This window comes from Oryctolagus cuniculus, chromosome 12, assembly GCF_964237555.1.
Source record: "Oryctolagus cuniculus chromosome 12, mOryCun1.1, whole genome shotgun sequence".
In the NCBI taxonomy this organism is placed as follows: Eukaryota; Metazoa; Chordata; class Mammalia; order Lagomorpha; family Leporidae; genus Oryctolagus; species Oryctolagus cuniculus.
The window spans coordinates 110,810,615-110,831,550 of NC_091443.1; the positions used below are offsets into that span (position 1 = coordinate 110,810,615).

At 57.6% G+C, this 20,936-nt stretch overlaps 1 protein-coding gene across 14 annotated transcripts in view; it reads left to right on the top strand.

The window, feature by feature from the left end:
- Positions 1 to 20,936, top strand: part of CELF6 (CUGBP Elav-like family member 6) — a 31,516-nt gene that overhangs the window by 8,229 nt on the left and 2,351 nt on the right. For 2 of the 14 annotated variants that reach the window (XR_011381110.1, XR_011381111.1), the window contains exons 3-11: positions 4,688 to 4,736; positions 19,143 to 19,271; positions 19,357 to 19,436; positions 19,561 to 19,704; positions 19,787 to 19,919; positions 20,023 to 20,172; positions 20,276 to 20,335; positions 20,511 to 20,588; positions 20,651 to 20,813. Coding sequence is in view for 8 of the 14 variants with exons in the window: in XM_051821787.2 (XP_051677747.1) it covers positions 4,688 to 4,736; positions 19,143 to 19,271; positions 19,357 to 19,436; positions 19,561 to 19,704; positions 19,787 to 19,919; positions 20,023 to 20,172; positions 20,276 to 20,335; positions 20,511 to 20,813 (1,048 nt within the window). In the remaining 6 variants the exon portion in view is untranslated. Of the gene's footprint in view, positions 1 to 4,687; positions 4,737 to 19,142; positions 19,272 to 19,356; positions 19,437 to 19,560; positions 19,705 to 19,786; positions 19,920 to 20,022; positions 20,173 to 20,275; positions 20,814 to 20,936 lie in introns of those variants that run through there. The other 12 variants (XM_070054717.1, XM_051821789.2, XM_051821787.2 and 9 more) reach the window with 10 other exon arrangements.

The window sequence follows — 20,936 nt, forward strand, 5'->3', positions numbered from 1 at the left end:
GCAGGGAAGGCGTCCACAGGCATGGCTGGGCCGCCGGGAGCAGAGAGGGCTGTGTGTGGTGGGAGCAGGGCCAGCGAGACCCAGCAGTTTTGGCCATTTGGGAGGCTTGCGTTGGGGGAGGCGGGGGCTCAAGGAAGCAGGGAAGGGGAGGGGGCTGGTTGGAAGAGACCACGCGGGGAGGAGGCCTTGCAGGCAGGGTGAGCCCTCGGGACTGTGCTGCTTGGGGGCAGGTGAGCGATGGTGCTGGCCAGAGCTGGCCAGGGCAGGCCAGGGCAGGGAAGGAGGACAAGAGCTACTTGGAGGTGTTCGTGCAGATCCCAGAAGCAATGGGGCTTGGCTGGATCGAATAGAGGAGGGGGACGTAGGCACAGCAATGATGATGTTGCCTTTTTTTTTTTTAATTAATTTATTTGAAAGGCAGAGTTATAGAGGGAGATGGAGTGGGAGAGGGAGGAAGAGAGAGATCTGTCCCCAAATGGCCACAATGGCCAAACCTGGGCCAGGCCAAAACCAGGAGCCTAGAACCCCATCCTGGTCTCCCACGTGGGTGGCAGAGGCCCAAGCCCTTGGGCCATCCTCCGCTGCTTCCCAGGCGCCTTAGCTGGGAGCTGTACCAGAAATAGAGCAGCCGGGACTTAAACCGGCACTGGTATGGGCCGCCAGCATCGCAGGTGGCGACTCAACCCGCTGTGCCACAGCACCAGCCCCGGTGCCACTGCCTTCTCTCTGCCCCTCGTGCCGCCTCTCCCAGCCCTGCCGACAGTCTCTTGGCCATTCCGAGGAGGTCTCCTTTCCTGGAGTCGTTGGCACTGGGACAGAGCAGGGAGGAGGCAATGCTAAGACTGAAGGCAGTGTTTCAGATGACCGAAGCAGGAGTTGGGGTGGGGTCTGCTTTCCCTTCTGCCCACCGGGTCGGAGGGGCCGCCAGGCATCCCCCTGCATTGCCTGCAGCAGGTGGTGCTCGCCTCTCCTACCGGCCTGGGCTCCACCTGAGAAACTCTCAGGAGAACAGGTGCTCACCTGAATTCCCACAAGTCCTGAGCCTCTGATTCGCTTGGCCCACTCACATCCGCCCCCTGGTGGTGGGAGGACGAGGCAGGGCCGGGCTAGCCCAGCTACCTGTGTGGGCACTTTCTCCCCGAGCCGCACGGGGCCTGTCCAAACCCTAGGAGTCCTCCTGAATGAGCCCAGGGCCCTGCCCTGCTGGGCTGAGGTGCAGAGCTGGGCGCTCTGCTCTGTCCTCACCCCCGTGGGTTCCTCCACTCCCACCGCCCCTTCCCCAGCTCCCATACCATAAATCTGAAAATCGGCCACCATCCTCTCACCGCCTGGTAGAACTTGGCCCAGTTAATTCCTCCCAGCACAGCCTCTGTCCACTCCCTTCTGCCCGGGACCATGTCACCCTCACTGCCTGCCTGTGTTGGGGTCTTCCTGTCTCCTCTCCAGTCCTCACCCAGCACGGTGACAACTCACTGGATCCCTCATCAAACAGAACTGACTGGCTCCTTCGTCCCTTAAACCCATGACTTTGGAAAAGCAACAAAGTCGAGATTCTGTGGTGTGGCTTGCACAGCTGCTCCCTGATAGCCCCTGCCCTCCCTTTAGTTCCACATCCTTCCGTAAAACAAACAGCAAAGACGGAGCTTATGGGTCTGGTGCACCTGCTAGGCTGTAGCCATTGTCATTTTCACCACAACCCGGGAAGGTCAGCTTATGATTGCTTGTTTTTGTTTTTGTTTTTTTATTTTTTGACAGGCAGAGTGGACAGTGAGAGAGAGAGACAGAGAGAAAGGTCTTCCTTTTGCCGTTGGTTCACCCTCCAATGGCCGCCGCGGCCGGCGCACTGCAGCCAGCGCACCGCGCTGATCCAATGGCAGGAGCCAGGTACTTCTCCTGGTCTCCCATGGGGTGCAGGGCCCAAGCACCCGGGCCATCCTCCACTACACTCCCTGGCCACAGCAGAGAGCTGGCCTGGAAGAGGAGCAACCAGGACAGAATCAGGCGCCCCGACCGGGACTAGAACCCGGTGTGCTGGCGCCGCAAGGCAGAGGATTAGCCTAGTGAGCCGCGGCGCCGGCTGATTGCTTGTTTTACAAAACACTGTGGATACTGAGCCTCCGAGCCTTAAAGAAGTTTCCAGGGATAGAGCCTGGACTTAAGTCCACAGCCCCAGCCTACCACAGTGCTCAGCTGCCAGCCCCACCTCTCTCAGTGGCCCCAATACTCAGGGGCCGAGGTCCCCCTTGGCTTCCTGCGTCAGCCTGTCCACCTGCTGGGCACCTCCCCCTAGCTCATCCTGGCCCCTCCCTGCCTCCTTGTCTGTGCTTCAGTGTTAGAAGTCCGGGAGTCACGCCCTTGGCCACTGGCCTGCCACGTGGCCTTAGACAAGTGAGCTCACCTCCCTCAGCTTCCACTTCTCTGTCTGTAAAGTGGGGGCAGCAGGATGACCGTGCTGTTGGAAGGACGTAGAGACGATGTGTGGAAAGTGACTGGAGAGGGGCGTGGCGCGGGGGCCGCTCACCACCTGGTGTCTGGGAGCCTGGGCCTCTCCAGTCTCTCGCCATCTCCCTGCGAGGCCCAGCCCCCGGCTCATCACAGAGTCCAGGAGGCCGAGGCCATCAGCCTTGAGGCCCAGGCCCGGCCAGGCCCAGGTGTGTGTGTGTGTGTGTGTGTGTGTGTGCCACTGGGTGCCTCTGTCCACCAGAGGTGGGTGCAGTGGGTGGGAGGTGGAAGGGGGTCGACTCCAGGCACCAGGAGCACCAGCTTCCAGGAGACCCAGCAGGAGGCCGCTGCCATGGAAACTGCTGCTGTCAGATGTGCCTGTCACTCCTGGCTCCAGAGACTCATTCTCAGGCTCTATTTAAGAACTAATAAAATAATGATGGTCTCGCTCACCTCGCCGCTGCCCGTGCGGCCCTCTCCCTTCTCCCTCTCCCCAGTCGGGCTCCTCCCGGCCTCTCCTGCACCCACTGCCTCCCATGTCCTGCCATCACCCTCTTTCCTGCACCTTTCTAAGTCTGTCTCTCGCTTTCTCTCCCCACTGCTGCCTCGCTGTGTTTCTCTTCCACTCCCTGAGTCTCTGCTTCCCGTGGCTTTGTCTCTCGGTCTCCACTCCGTGATCACAGGTGACCATGCCCAGGGACGGGTTCTGTCCTGGTCCCTGCCCAGGCCAGCCCAGACCTGTCCAGCTCACTCTGCTTGTCATCTATCTGTCGTGTCCTCCATATTCAGCGCAAGTCCTGGGGGTGCCGTAGCCCCCACCCACAGCCTGCCACACCACCAGCAGTGGGTGTGGCCCAGCCTGGGTGGGAGGGGCATTGTGCTGGTTCAGGCTTGGCCTGTTCTCCCTTCCTTTTTTTTTTTTTTTTTAAGATATGTCCTCCCCAAACCCTCCCACCCCAAATCTGATCCAGAGGAAATTGCTCAACTGTGACTGCCAGGGCGTTACCATGGTTACCGGGTAGCACTTGTGGCTATGGTAACAGGAAGCTGCCTGTTGTCTCGGCAACTAGCGCACTGGTAGGGGATGGAGTGGTCCCTGATTGGCGCAGAAGCCGTGCGTTTCCTGAGGGGCGGGGGTCACCCCGTCAGCTGCTCAGGCCAGGTGGGCAGCAGTGCCCCTTCCTCCGTGGCCGGGGAGGCCGGTGTGCTCTCCTCCCCCGTCAGTGCCTCCTCACTCCCCACGCACCCAGCTCCTGGCAGTTTACCTTTGCGTCCCCATTACCTCATGTGCTCCCCACCACACCCATGAGAGGAAGGTGAGATGGGGTTCATCCTGAATCCACCCAGGGTGGGGGGAGGGCACTGGGGGGCTGTTACAGTCACCTAGGAGCGCCTCCACGTTATAGCCCCAACCTAAGCATCTGATGTGGCTTCCCCGTGGTACCCAGGCGATTCTCACCAGCCCTGACCGGGGAACCCTTGAACTAAAGGGTGAACCTGGTCGGGACCCCAGGGTGGGGAGGAGGGAGAAGTGGAGCTGCTGGCCAGGACGCGCTGGGGTGACTGGGAGGACCAGTTCAAACATGAGCTCTGGTCCGGTTGTGTAGAGTGGACGTGCCGGCCAGAGATGCTAATGGGGTGTCCAGCAGGCAGCGAGAACAAGGGTCTGCAGCCAGGAGGGAGGACATGGCTGGAGACGCAGAGCTGAGTCATCCCCGTGCAGATGGGGCTGAGGCTGTGGGTGCGGGGGCCACCTTCCAAGCAGGGTGGGCAGAGCATCCTCACGCAGGGGAGCCCGGGCAGGGTGGGGGCGTGTGTGGAGACGGGTGCAGGCGCCTGGGTGTGGGCTCGGCCGCCGTCACACAGCTGTCAGGCACAGCGCTGTGGGGGGCGGCCCTGACTGGTTCCCAGGTTTCTCATCCAAACAGCACGCCTCTGTGTCTTCAGTTTCAGACACAAACCCTAAGCTGTGGTAGCAAGTCTGCCCTCCCATCCAACTCCTTTCCCTAAAAGCCTTTGAGTAAACCCAGGAGCCAGGGGGAGACGGGCCTCATGGGGTCCCTGCCCAGAGCCCAGCAGGAGGACCTCTTGGGCCGCCCACGCCACCCTGCCTTGCCACTGGAGTGCGGAGGGGCAGGGGCTCAGGTCCCAGGAAGTGGGGATGGATGGTGTGCGGGACCGGGACCGGGCGGTGGCGCTGGACGCTGCTGGACGCTGAGCGGGGTGTCGGCCTGATGTCTTTCAGATGAACCGTCCGATCCAGGTGAAGCCCGCTGCCAGTGAAGGCCGAGGAGGTAACTTCCTTGTCCGACGAACCTCGGGCTGTCCCCGCACTGAGTCCTCCCTGGTCAGGGGGACACGGAGGGCCAGGAGCTGCCCAGCCCCAGTCACAGCTCAGGCTGAGGCGGGGATAGGGCTCGGCGGCCCAGACTCCCAGGAGGCGGGGCTGGGGGGGCAGAGGAGGGAGAGCTGCCCCACCTGTCCCGATGGTGGCTGCTGCTGTGTCCCCAGGTGGAGAATCGGCGGGGTTATTCTTTTCCTTTGTTCTGGGTTGAGTTGCATTCATTCCTTCCTGGTAATTGATGAGGCGGGTACAGCAGACTTCATAAGGAACAAGGGCTCTGGGGAGCGCGGGGAGTCTTTGCAAGTGTTCCAGCCCAGTTTGCGGGTCGGGAACAGGCAGAGCGCCCGCGTCTCCGGCCAGCTCTGCGCTGGAGAGGCAGTGCTGGCTGCTGTGTCAGCTCTTGTCTTGTCTCACGTGGGTCTCACACACTGCACGCACCTGCCTGTAGCCCTCCCTGTTGCTCCTGACTCGCTCCCTTGGGTCAGATTCTCTCCCTGGCTCACCCAGGATCGCCCTTGGCTTGGTTAAGTTGAAGCTGCTGCCCAGGATCAGAGAAGCAAGGGCACCTAGTTGGTGGAGATGTTTCCTGGCCCCGCCCAATTCTGTGCGCAATTCCCTGCTCAGTGCCCAGGAGGGCAGGCGGCTTCGTGGTCCCCCGTGGAGGTCGTCCTCCAGGAACACTCTGTCCTCATCCTTGTTGGACTCTGGTTCTCGCTGTCTGGTCAGATGCCATCATCCCCACCTTGTCTGGGAGAGAGATTTCCAAGCTCCTCCTCCTTGGCGCATCCGCACCCTCCTTTCCCAGCTGGTTCTGGGCAGGCAGGGTTTTGAGATGTTCCAGGCTGCGTACAAGCTCCCGGTCCCCATGTCCTGAGAACCTCTGCTGCTTGGGAAGCTCCACTGGGCTGCAGGGCCATGGCTGGCCTTCTCTGACCCCTGCACGCAAACAGGGGCCGGTCCCGTGGCTGAGAGCACACGATGAGCTTAGAAAGAGGCAGGCTGGGCTGTCGTGTGTTCAGCCATGCAGCCAACGTCTTTGGGTAACTTACTCCACCTGAGGAGTGCAGATGTGAGCCAGGCAGAGCTGGGCCAGTGAAGAAAGGATGTGGACGAGTGCGCTACGGGTCACAGTCCAGCGTGCTCAGCACTCTCCAAGGGAGCGTCCAGGGGACACGAGCCAGGTGCACCCAGCCTTGTCAAGTGGGCTCCCAGAAGTCACAGTATTTAAGGTGAGAGCTCAGGGGTGAGCAGGAAGTAGTCAGGTAGAAAAGGGGCAAGAAGGAGCGGGTTTCTCAGACACAGGGAACAACGCGTTCCCCAGCTCCAGAGCCCAACAGAACGTGGCGCAGCTCAAAGTCTTGGCTCGCAAACTAAGTGCCCGGTGCTGGGCTGCGCCTGCGGTGTGGACCTCGCCAGCCTGCAGGTGGCTGCACACAGGAGGCCCGCAGGCCAGTAAAGCTGCTGTCCGGGCCTCATGGCTTCAGCCCAAGTTTTATCATTGTCCTCCCCTCTCCCATACGAGTTTGGCAGGTGTCATATCACTGACAAGTCTGTACATGTGGTGTCCGACCCGTGCACCCTTTCAGACGGAGAGCAGCTGGTGAGAGCAGGAAAAGGGGCTACAGCTGGGAAGAGTTAGCAGCTGAATCCCCAGGTTGAACAGCCCCGCATTACGCAGGTCTTTCTTGGCAACAGGTGACCCTCAGTGAGCAGCGTGCCTGTATGTGCCAGGAAGAATCCTGGGAGAGGGAGAGGTCTCCATCTGCTGGTTCACTCTCCAAGTGGCTGCAATGGTTGGAGCTGGGCCAGTCCGAAGCCAGGAGCTGGGAGCTTCTTCTGGGTCTCCCACTCGGGTGCAGGGGCCCAAGGTCTTGGGCATCTTCCATTGCTTTCCCAGGCCACAGCAGAGAGCTGGATCAGAAGTGGAGCAGCTGGGACGTGAACCGGCACCCATATGGGATGCTGGCACCACAGAACGGAGATTTAACCAGATTTAACAGTGCCAGCCCCTGTTAGATAATCTTGTTACTAATCAATGATAATACATAGCTCTTCTTTTTTTAAAAAAATGTATAGATGTATTTATTTGAAAGGCATGGTCACAGAGAGAGAGAGGGAGAGAGAGAGACAGAGAGAGAGAGAGAGGGAGGGAGGGAGGGAGGGAGGGAGGGAGAAGGAGAAGGAGAGGGAGAGAGATCAATCTTACATCCTCTGGTTCACTCCCCAAATGGCTGCAATGGCCAGGGCTGGACCAACCAAAGCCAGGAGCTCCATCCATGTGGGTGCAGGGGGCCAAACACTTGAGCTGTCTTCCACTGCTTTCCCAGGTACATTAGCAGGGAGCTGGATCGGAATTGGAGCAGCCCCACTTCCGATCCAGCTCTCTGCTATAGCCTGGTGTGGGGAGCAACTGGGAGCAACTCGGACTAGACTAAGTTACTGGAATTAAGACTTATTCTATGCATCTGCTCTCCCACAATATGGCGCTGAGAAGGGAGTAACAACTTCTACACAGCTGCCTCCAGTTCAACCAATAAACTGTAGGACCTGCTCCTGATTGGAGGAGAGCAGCGTACTCGGCGTATGGGTAGCAGAGTTGGGATTGGCGGAAGAGGACTATAAAGGAGGAGAGAGACAACATGCACCAGGAACATCTATCTGAAGGAACAGCTGTGCAGCCCCCGAGAGAGCCGGCCGGCGGTGTGCCGCTCCCCCGCGAAAGTGGGGAAAGTGGCAGGGGGAACTGCCCTTCCACGGAGGTGGAAGGGACGGTAGCCAACCCGGGAAGAACCAGCAGCAAACCCGGGAAGGGCCGAGCAGACAAAAGAACAGCGCAGGGTCCTGTGTCGTTCCTCCACGAAGACGGGGAGCGACATAATGGTGCCGTGACTCGGATATGAAGCCTAGGCAGGGTTTAGTGTCATTCCTCCACGAAGAGGGGGAGCGACAGCCTGGGAAAGCAGAAGATGGCCCAAGTCCTTGAGCCCCTGCACCCACGTGGGAGACCCAGAGGAAGCTCCTGGCTCCTGGGTTCAGATCGGCACAGCTCCAGCCATTGCGGCCATTTGGGGAGTGAACCAACAGATGAAAGACCTCTCTCTCTCTCTCTCTCTTTCTTTCTCTGCCTCTCCTTCTCTCTGTGTGTAACTCTGACTTTCAAATAAATAAATGATCTTTAAAAAAAAAAAAAAAAAGGAAGTGGAGCAGCCAGGACATGACCTGGTGTGCATAGGGGATACTGGTGTTTCAGGCAATGACTTTACCCACTGCACCACAATACCAGTACCTCTCTGCTGAATTTGAACACAACCCAATGCGCTAGAAACTTGGCTTTTAAACATAGTATTAGATTTTGCTTTTGAAATGTAACATGCTCATACAACCAGTATGGCACAGGTGTCCCGCTGAAGTCTTGCCTTTGTGACTGTACACCCCTCAGTTTCAGGGAATAATCACACCTGTCCTGATATGTTTGAGTCACTGAGTGCGCATGTTTTTATTCCTGAAATCAAATCCCATCATTGATGGTTGGTTAATAGTAGTTTCTATATCTGTCAGGATACTGCTAATAATGCAAGGGCCATGGAGGCAAACGTCATCTTCTAGAACTCCACCGTTTTCTCCCGGAGGGGCTTGTCTGATTTTTCTCTCCAGAAAGCAGGAGTCACCAGCTCAATACTACAGGAGCCCAGGCTAGGTAACCTTAAATGTATTCATTGTATTAAATGTTATTCAATTCTCTCTCTTCTAAGGCTTTTTGAAAAGCAGAGTTAGACAGGGAGAAACAGAGAGAGAGATCTTCCATTGGCTGGTTCATCTCTCTAAATGTCTGCTACAGCCAGGGCTGATCCAGGTTGAAGCCAGGAGCCAGGGGCTCCATCCAGGTCTCCCACATGCGTGCAAAGGACCCAGGCACTTGGGCCATCTCCCACTGCCTTCCCAGGCTCATTAGCAGGGAGCTGGGCAGGAAGTGGAGCAGCTCAGACTCAAACCAGTGTCCACATGGGATGCTGGCATTGCAAGCAGTGACTTAACCCTCTGTGCCACGACACTGGCCCCCCAATTATTTAAAGCAGACCAGCGCTGTGAGCACCTGACCAGCTCTTTCAGGTCCAGAGTTTGCCATGTTTTGCCACCTGCCACCAAAGACCAGTCTTATGCACACACGAGCATTTTAACACCAAGAGTGATTTTCTGTTCTGCCTCTTGAATTCTGCTGCCAGTGTCCCAGAGCAGGAGCGTTCTTCCTTCTCGTCAGTGAACACACGGCCCCGTGGCTGCAGCAGCCAACACAGGCAGTGTGTCACTTTGCTTCTGGAAGGTCTGTGACTCTGGGAGGTCAGTGCCTGCAGGCCCACCCTAGTGGGGGCAGTGCGGCCCTGCCACCGGGGCTGGGAGCCAGCTGTCCCCCACGGCCACACACACCAGACGTGTTCACAGCTCCAGGTGCCACGCCCACATTCTGCATCCATGGCAATCACACAGTTCCCATGAGAGGAAAATGCATCTCATTTTCCGAAGCGAGGCTGGGCTGCTGCACTCCACAGGCACTGGAAGCTGTGTTGAGCTGACGTAGGGCCAGGGACTTCGCTCAGCCCTGGAAGTATTTGCCTGGCGAAAAGAAGCCCAAGTGGCATGTACATCCCCTGAAGTCCGAGGTGAGGACCCAGGCCCCCGACACGGGCAAAGTGCCGCCCACCCCTCGCCTGAAGTCGGAGGTGAGGACCCAGGTGAGGACACGGGCAGCTCCGCCTGTCTGTGTTGCCTGTTCTTCAGCCTGGCACTCGGGTTGATAACTTACGTTATCTCTGATTTGGAAGCACTCAGAGTACGTGAAACCACAAGTGTCAGTGTTACAGGAAAAGTGATTTTCAGTTACCAGGAAAAAATCTTCACAGTCACTGAGCTCCTGTGTCCCCCCCTCCCCGCTACAGACTCAGGAAATTCACAGTCACTGAGTGTGTACCCCCCCTACAGACTCAGGAAATTCACAGTCACTGAGCTGTGTACCCCCCCCCACAGACTCAGGAAATTCACAGTCACTGAGCTGTGTACCCCCCCTACAGACTCAGGAAATTCACAGTCACTGAGCTCCTGTGTCCCCCCCTCCCCGCTACAGACTCAGGAAATTCACAGTCACTGAGCTGTGTACCCCCCCCCCACAGACTCAGGAAATTCACAGTCACTGAGCTCCTGTGTACCCCCCTACAGACTCAGGAAATTCACAGTCACTGAGCTCCTGTGTACCCCCCCCACAGACTCAGGAAATTCACAGTCACTGAGCTGTGTACCCCCCCCCACAGACTCAGGAAATTCACAGTCACTGAGCTGTGTACCCCCCCTACAGACTCAGGAAATTCACAGTCACTGAGCTGTGTACCCCCCCCACAGACTCAGGAAATTCACAGTCACTGAGCTCCTGTGTACCCCCCCTACAGACTCAGGAAATTCACAGTCACTGAGCTGTGTACCCCCCCCTACAGACTCAGGAAATTCACAGTCACTGAGTGTGTACCCCCCCTACAAACTCAGGAAATTCACAGTCACTGAGCTGTGTACCCCCCCACAGACTCAGGAAATTCACAGTCACTGAGCTGTGTACCCCCCCCCCCACAGACTCAGGAAATTCACAGTCACTGAGCTGTGTACCCCCCCCCCTTACAGACTCAGGAAATTCACAGTCACTGAGATGTGTACCCCCCCCCACAGACTCAGGAAATTCACAGTCACTGAGCTGTGTACCCCCCCCCACAGACTCAGGAAATTCACAGTCCCTGAGCTGTGTACCCCCCCCCCACAGACTCAGGAAATTCACAGTCACTGAGCTGTGTACCCCCCCTACAGACTCAGGAAATTCACAGTCACTGAGCTCCTGTGTACCCCCCCCACAGACTCAGGAAATTCACAGTCACTGAGCTCCTGTGTACCCCCCTACAGACTCAGGAAATTCACAGTCACTGAGCTGTGTACCCCCCCCCACAGACTCAGGAAATTCACAGTCACTGAGCTGTGTACCCCCCCCTACAGACTCAGGAAATTCACAGTCACTGAGCTCCTGTGTACCCCCTCCCCCCTTACAGACTCAGGAAATTCACAGTCACTGAGCTCCTGTGTACCCCCCCCCCACAGACTCAGGAAATTCACAGTCACGGTGCTGGTCCTCCCAGCGTGGCTGCGTGTTTTGCTCAGCCAGTGTTTGCCTCCACGATGCCCAAGGCTCAGAAATGGGTTGAGTGCTCAGTCTTTGCACACTTTCCCCTCGAGTTTTCTTTCTTTTTTTTTTTTTTTTAAACTTTCAAATCCTAAACATTTTCAGAGACTTTTTAAATACATTTTGAAAGTGAGGCATCTCTTTTCTTAAAACTTTGATTTATTTGTTTGAGAGAGAGAGGGTGCTCTCTTCTGCTGATTCACTCTCCAAACACCCGCAATGGCCAGGCCAAAGCCAGAGCCCAGAACTTGATCGAACTCTCGCAGGTGGGAGGCAGGGGCCAATCACTTGATCCGTCGCGGCTGCCTCCCAGAGTGAGCATTATCAGGAAGCTGGAGTCAGGAGCCAGGGCTGGGGATTGAGCTCTGATACAGGACACAGGTGGTATCTTAGCCTTTATAGCAGCCCTCCTGTCACTACCCTGTGGGGGCGAATTTGCGAGGGTTTGCTTAGCCGTCAGCCTGGGGCTTAAGCAATAAACAAATGTATGAGTCATATTTTCCAAAATCTTTCTAGGATTCTGCTTCATGCAATTTTTAACGATTCCTCTTTGAGTTGAAGTTGAATTTTGAGGTATAAAACTATGTTTTATAAAACATAGTTACTTCAACAAGTTTGTGGAATGCAGTTAAAAGATGGGTTTATGTTGGTGAAAAAAATTTTTAAGCTGTATTTATTAATGTGAAGGGCAGAATGACAGGGAGGAGGTGGAGAGAGAGAGAGCGCGAGATCTTCCATCTCCTGGTTCACTCCCCGGATGGCCACAACAGCCTGGGCCATCCTCCACTGCACTCCCAGGCCACAGCAGAGAGCTGGCCTGGAAGAGGGGCAACCGGGACAGAATCCGGCGCCCCGACCGGGACTAGAACCCGGTGTGCCGGCGCCACAGGCGGAGGATTAGCCTAGTGAGCTGCGGCGCCGGCTGTATTCTACATTTCAAAACTGGTGCAGTGGTTAAGGCACTGTTTGGGATACCTGCATCCCATGGTAGAGTGCCTGGGTTCGAATCCAAACTCTGCTTCTGATTCCAGCTTCCTGCACATGTTGATCTTAGGAGGCAGCATATAATGGCCTGAGTACTTGGGTCCCTGCCACCCGCACGGGAGACCCAGATGGAGGTCTCAGCTCCTGCTTTCAGCCTGGCCCAACCTCAGCTGTTGTGGGCATTTAGGGAGCAAATCAATGGATGGAAGGACTCTCTGTGTGTGCCTTTCAAATACATAAATAAATAATGGAATTTATTTCTCTCATAAAAAAAATCTTCAGTAGGCGAGATGATGGCCACGTTAACAATCCTAACTCAATCACCTCATAACCTAACTGAATCATTGCTGAATATATACATATATATATATATGTAAATAATACATCAAAATGTCAAACATTAGGGGCTGGCATTGTGGCATAGCAGATGAAGTTATGTGCTGAGCTGGCATCCCATATGGGGGCCAGTTCCAGTCCCGGCTGCTCCACCTCCCATCCAGCTTCCTGCTGATGCACCTGGGAAAGCAGCAGAAGATGGCTCAAGTCCTTGGGCCCCTGCACCCATGTGGGAGACCTGGAAGAAGCTCCTGGCTTCTGGCTTCTGCCTGGCCCCACCCCAGCCATTGTGGCCATTTGGGGAATGAACCAGTAGATGGAAGACCTCTCTCTCTCTCTGAGTCTCCCTCTCTATAATTCCACTTTTCAAATAAATAAACAAATCTTTAAAAATCACACAGTATATCCTACAAATATGCAACATTGTCAATTAAAAAAATAAAATTTTACATTTTCTTTTTTTTTTTAATTTTTTTTTTTTTTTTTTTTTTTTTTTTTTTTTTGACAGGCAGAGTGGACAGTGAGAGAGAGACAGAGAGAAAGGTCTTCCTTTGCCGTTCGTTCACCCTCCAATGGCCGCCGCGGCCGGCGCGCTGCGGCCGGCGCACCGCGCTGATCCGATGGCAGGAGCCAGGAGCCAGGTGCTTTTCCTGGTCTCCCATGGGGTGCAGGGCCCAAGCACCTGGGCCATCCTCCACTGCACTCCCTGGCCACAGCAGAGGGCTGGCCTGGAAGAGGGGCAACCGGGACAGAATCCGGCGCCCCGACCGGGACTAGAACCCGGTGTGCCAGCGCCGCTAGGCGGAGGATTAGCCTAGTGAGCCGCGGCGCCGGCCTTTTTTTAATTTTTTGACAGGCAGAGTGGTCAGTGAGAGAGACAGAGAGAAAGGTCTTCCTTTGCCGTTGGTTCACCCTCCAATGGCCGCCGCGGCCGGCACGCTGCGGCCGGCGCACCGTGCTGATCCGATGGCAGGAGCCAGGAACCAGGTGCTTCTCCTGGTCTCCCATGGGGTGCAGGGCCCAATCACTTGGGCCATCCTCCACTGCACTCCCTGGCCACAGCAGAGAGCTGGCCTGGAAGAGGGGCAACCGGGACAGAATCCGGCGCCCCGACTGGGACTAGAACCCGGTGTGCTGGTGCCACAGGCAGAGGATTAGCCTAGTGAGCTGCGGCACCGGCCCATCCCCCACATTTTCAATGCTTTGCATTATATACCCAGAAACATTATTGCTGGATCATTTGGTAATTCCAGATTAATTTTTATGTTTATTTTTCATCTACCTGAAAGGCAGAGCAAGAAAGAGAGAGAGAGAGAGAGAGAGAGAGAGAGGCAGGCCAGCGCTGTGGCGCAGCAGGTTAATGCCTTCTTCTGAAGTGCCGGCATTCCATAGGAGCACCGGTTCGAGTCCCAGCTGCTCCACTTCCAATCCAGCTCTCTGCTAAGGCCCGGGAAAGCAGTAGAAGATGGCTCAAGTCCTTGGGCCCCTGCACCTGCTTGGAGACCTGGAAGAAGCTCCTGGCTCCTGGCTTCGGATCAGCACAGCTCCGGCCGTTGTGGCCATTTAGGGAGAGAACCATCAGATGAAATACCTCTCTCTCTCTCTCTCTCTCTCTCTCTCTCTGCTCCTCCTCTCTGTATAACTCTGACTTTCAAATAAATAAATAAATCTTTAAAAAAAAAAAAAAGGTCTGCTTTTAAAAAAGAAGAAAAAAAAAGAAAGAGAGGGAGAGAGAGAAATCTTCTACCTTCTGGTTCACTCCCCAAATGCCCACAACAGCCTGTCTCGGACCTAGCTGAAACCCAGAGCCTGGAACTCCACTGGGTCTCCCACATGGGTGGCAGAGGCGCAAGCACTTGTGTCGTCTTCTGCTGCCTCCCCATGTGTATCAGCAGGGAGCTGGACTAAAAGCAGAGCAGGCAGGATTCAAACCAGTGCTCTGATATGGGATGTGGGTATCCCATGCAAGGACTTCACCTGCTGTACCACAATGCCTGCCCCCATTCTTAATTTTAAAAAATGTGTATTTATTTGTATTTATTCTGAAGAGATATAGAAAGAGGGACAGAAAGAAATTGTCCATCCTCTGGCTCACTCTTCAAGTGCCAACCACAGCCAGAGCTAGGCCAGGCTACAATAGGGACCCTGGCACTCCATCCGGTCTCCCAGTGGCAGGGACCCCACTTCTTGAGCCATCACCTGCTGCCTCCCAGGGTGCGCCTTAACAGATGGCTAGAATCAGAAGTGGAGGTGGGGCTCAAAGCCGGGCACTCCGACGTGGGGTGTGGCATCTTAACTACTACGCCAAGTGCCCAGCCTCTGCTTTGAGGGACCGCCGTGCCGTCTGCTGTGGTGGCCACACCATCCACACTCCCCTGAGCGGTGCGCACAGGGCTCCAGTTGCTCCGCGGCCTCATCAGCCCTGTCGGGGGGCCTGAGGTGGCGCCTCCTGGTTCTGCTTGGCGTTTCCCTGGTGACTGGCAACTCCGAGCATCTTTGCGTTCGCTCACTGCCTGTCTGTGTTTCCTCCCTGAAGAAGCGTCTGTTCAGGTCCTTTGCCCTGTGTCGGTCAGTTTTTGTTGATGCTGTTTGTTGAGTTGCAGGAGTCCTTCACAGCATCCGATACGGGCCCCTTATCAGGTTGTGCGCAAATGCACTCTCTGCTCCCATCCGCCCTCTCTCCATAACTGACAGTGTTCTTGGATGCACAGAAGCTTTCCGGTTTAATGTGGTCCAATTTCATCTATTCTTTTGCTACCTGCACTTCTCACGTCGTATCCCAGAAACCAGGGCCAAATCCAACGTTTTCTTCTGCTAAGAGCTCTGCGGTATTAGCTCTTACATTTAGAACTCATCCATTTTCCGTTGATTTGGGGGTAAAAGGCGGGCCTAACCTCATTCCTTTGCATGTGGAAATCCAGGTTTTCCCACCCAGTTTATTGAAGACATTGTCCTTTCCCCCGTCGAATGGTCTTAGCACCCTTGCCAGAAAGTGACCACGTTGGAGGGCGTCCGTGTCGCCTTTGTGTCGTTGGTCTATCCATCTGCCTTTCCAGGTTGTGCCAGTTCCAAGTTGTGGTTATTGTTGTTTTATAAGTTTTGAAGCTAAAGAGTTCTTCTTCTTTTTCTTAAAAAAAAAAAATGGGGAGGAGTCCAGTCAGGATCCACTGAGATGCCACGTACATTTTAGGGTGGACTTTTCTGTCTCTGCAGAGTATCACCGAGACTTCGATAGGGATGATAGAGTTGCTGTAAATCTGCAGCTCACTTTTATTTTTATTTTATTTTTATTTTTTTGACAGGCAGAGTGGACAGTGAGAGAGAGAGATAGAGAGAAAGGTCTTCGTTTTTCTGTTGGTTCACCAACAAATGGCTGCCACGGCCGGTGCACTGCAGCCAGCGTGCTGCGCCAATCCCAAGCCAGGAGCCAGGTGCTTCCTCCTGGTCTCCCATGGGGTGCAGGGCCCAAGCACTTGGGCCATCCTCCACTGCACTCCCGGGCCACAGCAGAGAGCTGGCCTGGAAGAGGGGCAACCGGGACAGAACCGGCACCCCAACCAGGACTAGAACCCGGGGTGCCGGCGCCACAGGTGGAGGATTAGCCTAGTGAGCTGCGGCGCTGGCCTGTAGCTCACTTTTGATTGTAAGGACATAGGATGTCTTTTTCCATTTATTTGTGTCTTTTTTAATTTCTTTCCACACCATTTTGTAGCTTTCAGTGTGCAAGTTTGTCACTTCTTTGGTTAAGCTTTTATTCTTTAGTGTGCTATTGTAAATAGAATTTTTACTTAATTTTCCTTTCAGATTGCTCATTGTTAGTCTACAGAAAGGTGTCTTGTTTTTTGAGCACTGACTTTTGAAAATTTTAAATTTATTTTCATTTTACTTGAAAGAGAGACAGAGGGGCCGGCGATGTGGCATAGCAGGTAAAGCCACCGCCTGTAGTGCTGGCATCCCATATGGGCGCCAGTTTGAGTCCCAGCTGCTCTTCTTCTGATCCGGCTCTCTGCTGTGGCCTGGGAAAGCAGTAGAAGATGGCCCAAGTCCTCAGGCCCCTGCACCCACGTGGGAGACCCGGAAGAAGCTCCTGCTTCGGATCGGCACAGCTCTGGCTGATGCGGACATTTAGGGAGTGAACCAGTGGATGGAAGACCTCTCTCTCTGCCTTTCCCTCTCTCTCTGTGTAACTCTGACTTTCAAATAAAGTTGGCCACAGGGACGCGCAGTGAACACTGTGGACGCTCAGCTCCTCATGGACGGATGCTGCCGTGCCGGTGCCTCCCGGCCCAGGAAGGCTGACCCTCATGTGGATGCCCCCGTCTCCTAGGGACCTGTCCCGTTAGCATCCCTAATGGGATGTTCTTCTTCAGACATTTTGACTTGCCTCTGTGGGCATCCTTTTCTTACCAACCTGGTGGGGTTTGCCCTAGAGGAGGCTGAATTGTCTGCGCTGTGGACCACCACCGTCTCACAGAATCTTCAGGGTGATGGATTTGCAGATCTCTCCCGGGGCCCCAGCTTGTCCTTCTCTTTGACCGGGTTTCTTGGGAAACTTCTTCCACCGGATCTGGGTCACCTGAGACCCAGCATCACTGTGACCCGGCCCATCCTCCTATCACACACCGACAAGGTCCCTGCAGAGTGGCAAAAACAAGGCCAGGTTCACGGCCATCGCCAGCAAACAGGCAGCACAGAGCCAGCCCATCATGGGCGTTCATCTGATCTTCAAAATTCCCCGCCTCCCAGGAGTCTACAACCCTGGGGCCAGTGCCCTTGACATGCTTTGAGAGATTCTTGACTCAGGACCTTCTGCCCGAGAATTCTACGAGCCATGCATGAGCCTGAGCCGACTTCCATCGGCAGAAAAGAGCCGTGGGAGGAAGAGCAGGTGGAGGACAGACACCGCCATCCGTGCCGACCTGCCCTAGCCTGCCATCTCACTCTTCCTGCTTGGGGCTGCCAGGGCTGGGCGCCATCACACCTTGCAGGGCTTCCCTGTAACTCGGGGCACCGTGAGGTCCCCTCTGGTCCTCTCCAGTCCCTGTGGGCACACTGATGAGTCTGTATGCGACTCACAGCTGGAGCCCAACTTCCAGACTGGATGAGGCCTACCCTCCAGCGTCAAGGCAAAGCCAGCAGCAGCTCGCTGGTCAAGTCAGGAAAGCGCCTTCCCTTTTTCTCCTAAACAAGTGATGTCAGGGCCCTCCTCACACACTGCCTGGCGTGCTGCCCTCTGCATCCCAGGGCACAGGGCTTCCCTGGGCTGTTCTCTAGGGGGGGGGGGGGCTTTGCTCTCAGCATGGGAGCCGCATCCTAAGGCTTGTGTTAGAGCAGCATGTGCCACCACTTGCTCACAAGGTTGGGAAGCCAGCCATGTGTCACAGCAAGGCCGAGAGAGGCTCAGGAGAACACCACCTCTAGGGTTGTGCTCATCCCACACCCGGCTGGCCCCTTCTTGGGGCTGCTGGGCTCTCCGGACAGAGGCAGAAACACCTGCCACCTGCTCCCTCGAACTGCAGCTCTGCCCCCACACAGACCTAGCATGCAGACAGATCAGATCCACCCCCCCCACCCGGGGCGGCACAGCCTGAACCCCACCCTGCCTGATGATGTGGGCACACACACAGCCTTGTGGGGAATCCCTCCACTGCTAACTCTGTCGCCTGTCCAAGGCATGGGGGATGGGTGTGCTCTGAAGCAGGGTCCCGCCCACCCCCTCCCCCAAGGAGCAGCACCCCCTGGGAGGTCAAGCCCCAGCCGGGATGCAGAGAGAACCCTGGTGCAGAGAGCGGCGAGCCCCCTTCCAGGGCGGCGCTCCTAAGGCCGCCTTGCTGGGCTGGCTGTGGCCCCGGCTCCCAGCCCAGCTCTCGTGCAGTCTGCAGGGACACCGGCCTCGCTGCAGCTCCCTGCTGTAGACCTGAGCACTCTTGTCAGGTGGCCACGCAGGGCTGCAGGCAGAACCTGTTCCCCCCTGGCATGAACCCTTAGGCAGGAGGATGGGGGAAGCAACAGAGCCCAGAGGGCGCCCTGGGACGTTGGGGAGGGGAGGGGCAGAGGAGCTGGGGGTGAGGAGTCAGGGGCTCAGCCAGTGGAGTGGGGGAACTGCTGACTGTTGGAGGCTCGGAGCCCTAGCTTCCTGACTCCCTGTGCCCTCGGGAGAGGCGTCCGCGGTGGCTTTGCTGCTGCAGGGGGCACTCACCAGCCGGCTGTTCCATGTCTGCGAGAGGCAGGAGGATGGGAGGACTGTTCTGGGTTTTTGTTTGTTTGTTGATGGTTATTTTCATCTACTGGAGTGACAGTGCACAAGAAAGAGATCTTCCACCCACTGGTTCACTGTCCAAATGGCCCCAACTGCCAGGGGCTGGGCCAGGCTGAAGTCAGAGCCAGGAGCCCCACCCAGGTTTCCCATGGGGGCGGAGGGGCTCAAGTCCTCGGGCTGTCTTCCACCTGGATGCACGTGAGCAGGAAGCTGGACGGGAGGCAGAGCAGGGGGACTGCATCGGGCACCCCAGTGTGGGATGTGGGCATCCCAGGCAGCAGCTTAGCGCCCAGCACTGTGACGCTCATCCTGGACTTTCTTTTTTAAACTCCACCTGAGCCGGGAGGGTGCTGTCTATCTGGTGCCTCCAGGCTGAGCACCAAGTCCTGCTCTAAGCACCTGCTCCCTTAATGGCCCTGAGAGCATGGGAAACAGCTTCTGCAGACCCTGAGAACAGAGGGCACCCCCCCACCGGGTGGCAGGCCCCTTCCAGAGCTCCCCTCTGGCTACTCTGGGGCAGCTGGGCAGGCTTTGGGGCTGCCCTGAGTCCTGGCTCTGTCCCCCAGAGGACCGAAAGCTGTTCGTGGGGATGCTGGGCAAGCAGCAGGGCGAGGAGGACGTCAGGCGCCTGTTCCAGCCCTTCGGCCACATCGAAGAGTGCACCGTCCTGCGGAGCCCGGACGGCACCAGCAAAGGTGACCCGTGCTGACCCCGTCACGCTGGGCCGCTTGACTCTGGCCCCTGTGGCCTGAGCCGCGATCCCTCTGTCCCGCTCCCCAGGCTGTGCCTTCGTGAAGTTCGGGAGCCAAGGGGAAGCGCAGGCGGCCATCCAGGGCCTGCATGGCAGCCGGACCATGGCGGTGAGGGCGGGGCCAAGGGTCAGGCCATGGCGGTGAGGGCGGGGCCAAGGGTCAGGCCGCGGGGGTGGGGCTGGGGGGGTGGGCAGTGGGCCCCGCGCTCACCGCCACCTCCCCACCTGCCCAGGGTGCCTCTTCCAGCCTGGTAGTGAAGCTGGCGGACACGGACCGCGAGCGCGCGCTGCGGCGTATGCAGCAGATGGCCGGGCAGCTGGGTGCCCTGCACGCCGCACCCCTGCCGCTCGGGGCCTGCGGTGCCTACACCACGGCGGTGGGTGCTGCCAGCCGGGTTGGGGGCGGGGGCCGGGGCCCCCTTCTGGGCCCTCCACGCCCAACCTTCTTCTTTCCCAAAGATCCTGCAGCACCAGGCGGCCCTGCTGGCGGCGGCCCAGGGCCCGGGCCTAGGCCCGGTGGCCGCGGTGGCGGCCCAGATGCAGCACGTGGCAGCCTTCAGCCTGGTGGCCGCGCCGCTGCTGCCCGCTGCAGGTAGGGCGGGGCGGGGCGGGGGCGGGTTGGTGGAGACTGCGCCGCGCCGCCGGGGCAGGAGGCCAGGGCGGTGGCCTGACCCTCCGGCCCCTCCTGCCGCCAGCCGCCAGCTCGCCGCCGGGCGGTGGTCCTGGCCCGCTCGCTGGTCTTCCAGCGCCCATTGGGGTCAATGGATTCGGCCCCCTAAGCCCCGCGACGAACGGGCAGCCAGGCTCCGATGCGCTCTACAGTAACGGACTCTCCCCTTACCCAGGTGGGCGCCCCCGCCGAGGGGTGGGGGGAACCAGGGCCCCGCCTCGCCGGGAAGGGGCCGCACCCCCTGTGCCTCACCGGGGCCTCGCGCGCTCTCTCTCCAGCCCCGAGCCCCGGCGCGGACCCCGTGCAGCAGGCCTACGCCGGGATGCACCACTACGCAGGTTCCGCTGCGCGTGGCCGGGGTGGCGAGGGGGCTGTGCGGGACGGACTCTGCTCCAAGGAGCAGCCTTTCCCTTCCCGCCCCCGGGGCGAGGGTTAGGGCGGATGGGGCTGGCCTGGCCCGAGGTGGCCGGCCGGGCAGCTGGGGCCTAGCGCGGGCGTGGCCTCTGTCCCCAGCAGCCTATCCGTCGTCCTGCGCCGCGGTGAGCACGGCCCTGCAGCAGCCTACAGCCCTGCCCCAGCAGCAAAGAGAAGGTGAGGGGCGGGGCTGGAGAGCAGGGCCGCTGGGGCTGGACCCAGCGTCGGCCCTGAACCAGCCCGCGGCTGTCCCTGCAGGCCCCGAAGGCTGTAACCTCTTCATCTATCACCTGCCTCAGGAGTTTGGTGACGCAGAGCTCATCCAGACCTTCCTGCCCTTCGGAGCGGTCGTCTCTGCCAAAGTCTTTGTGGACCGAGCCACCAACCAGAGCAAGTGTTTCGGTGAGCGCTCCCTTGCTCCGCGAGAGCAAGTCTCCCTGGGGGCAGGTTCACCTGGCCAGGGCCAGGCAGCGGACCAGAGACCCCTCCGCCGGCAGCTGCAGTTCTGAGGAGCAGATGGGAGCT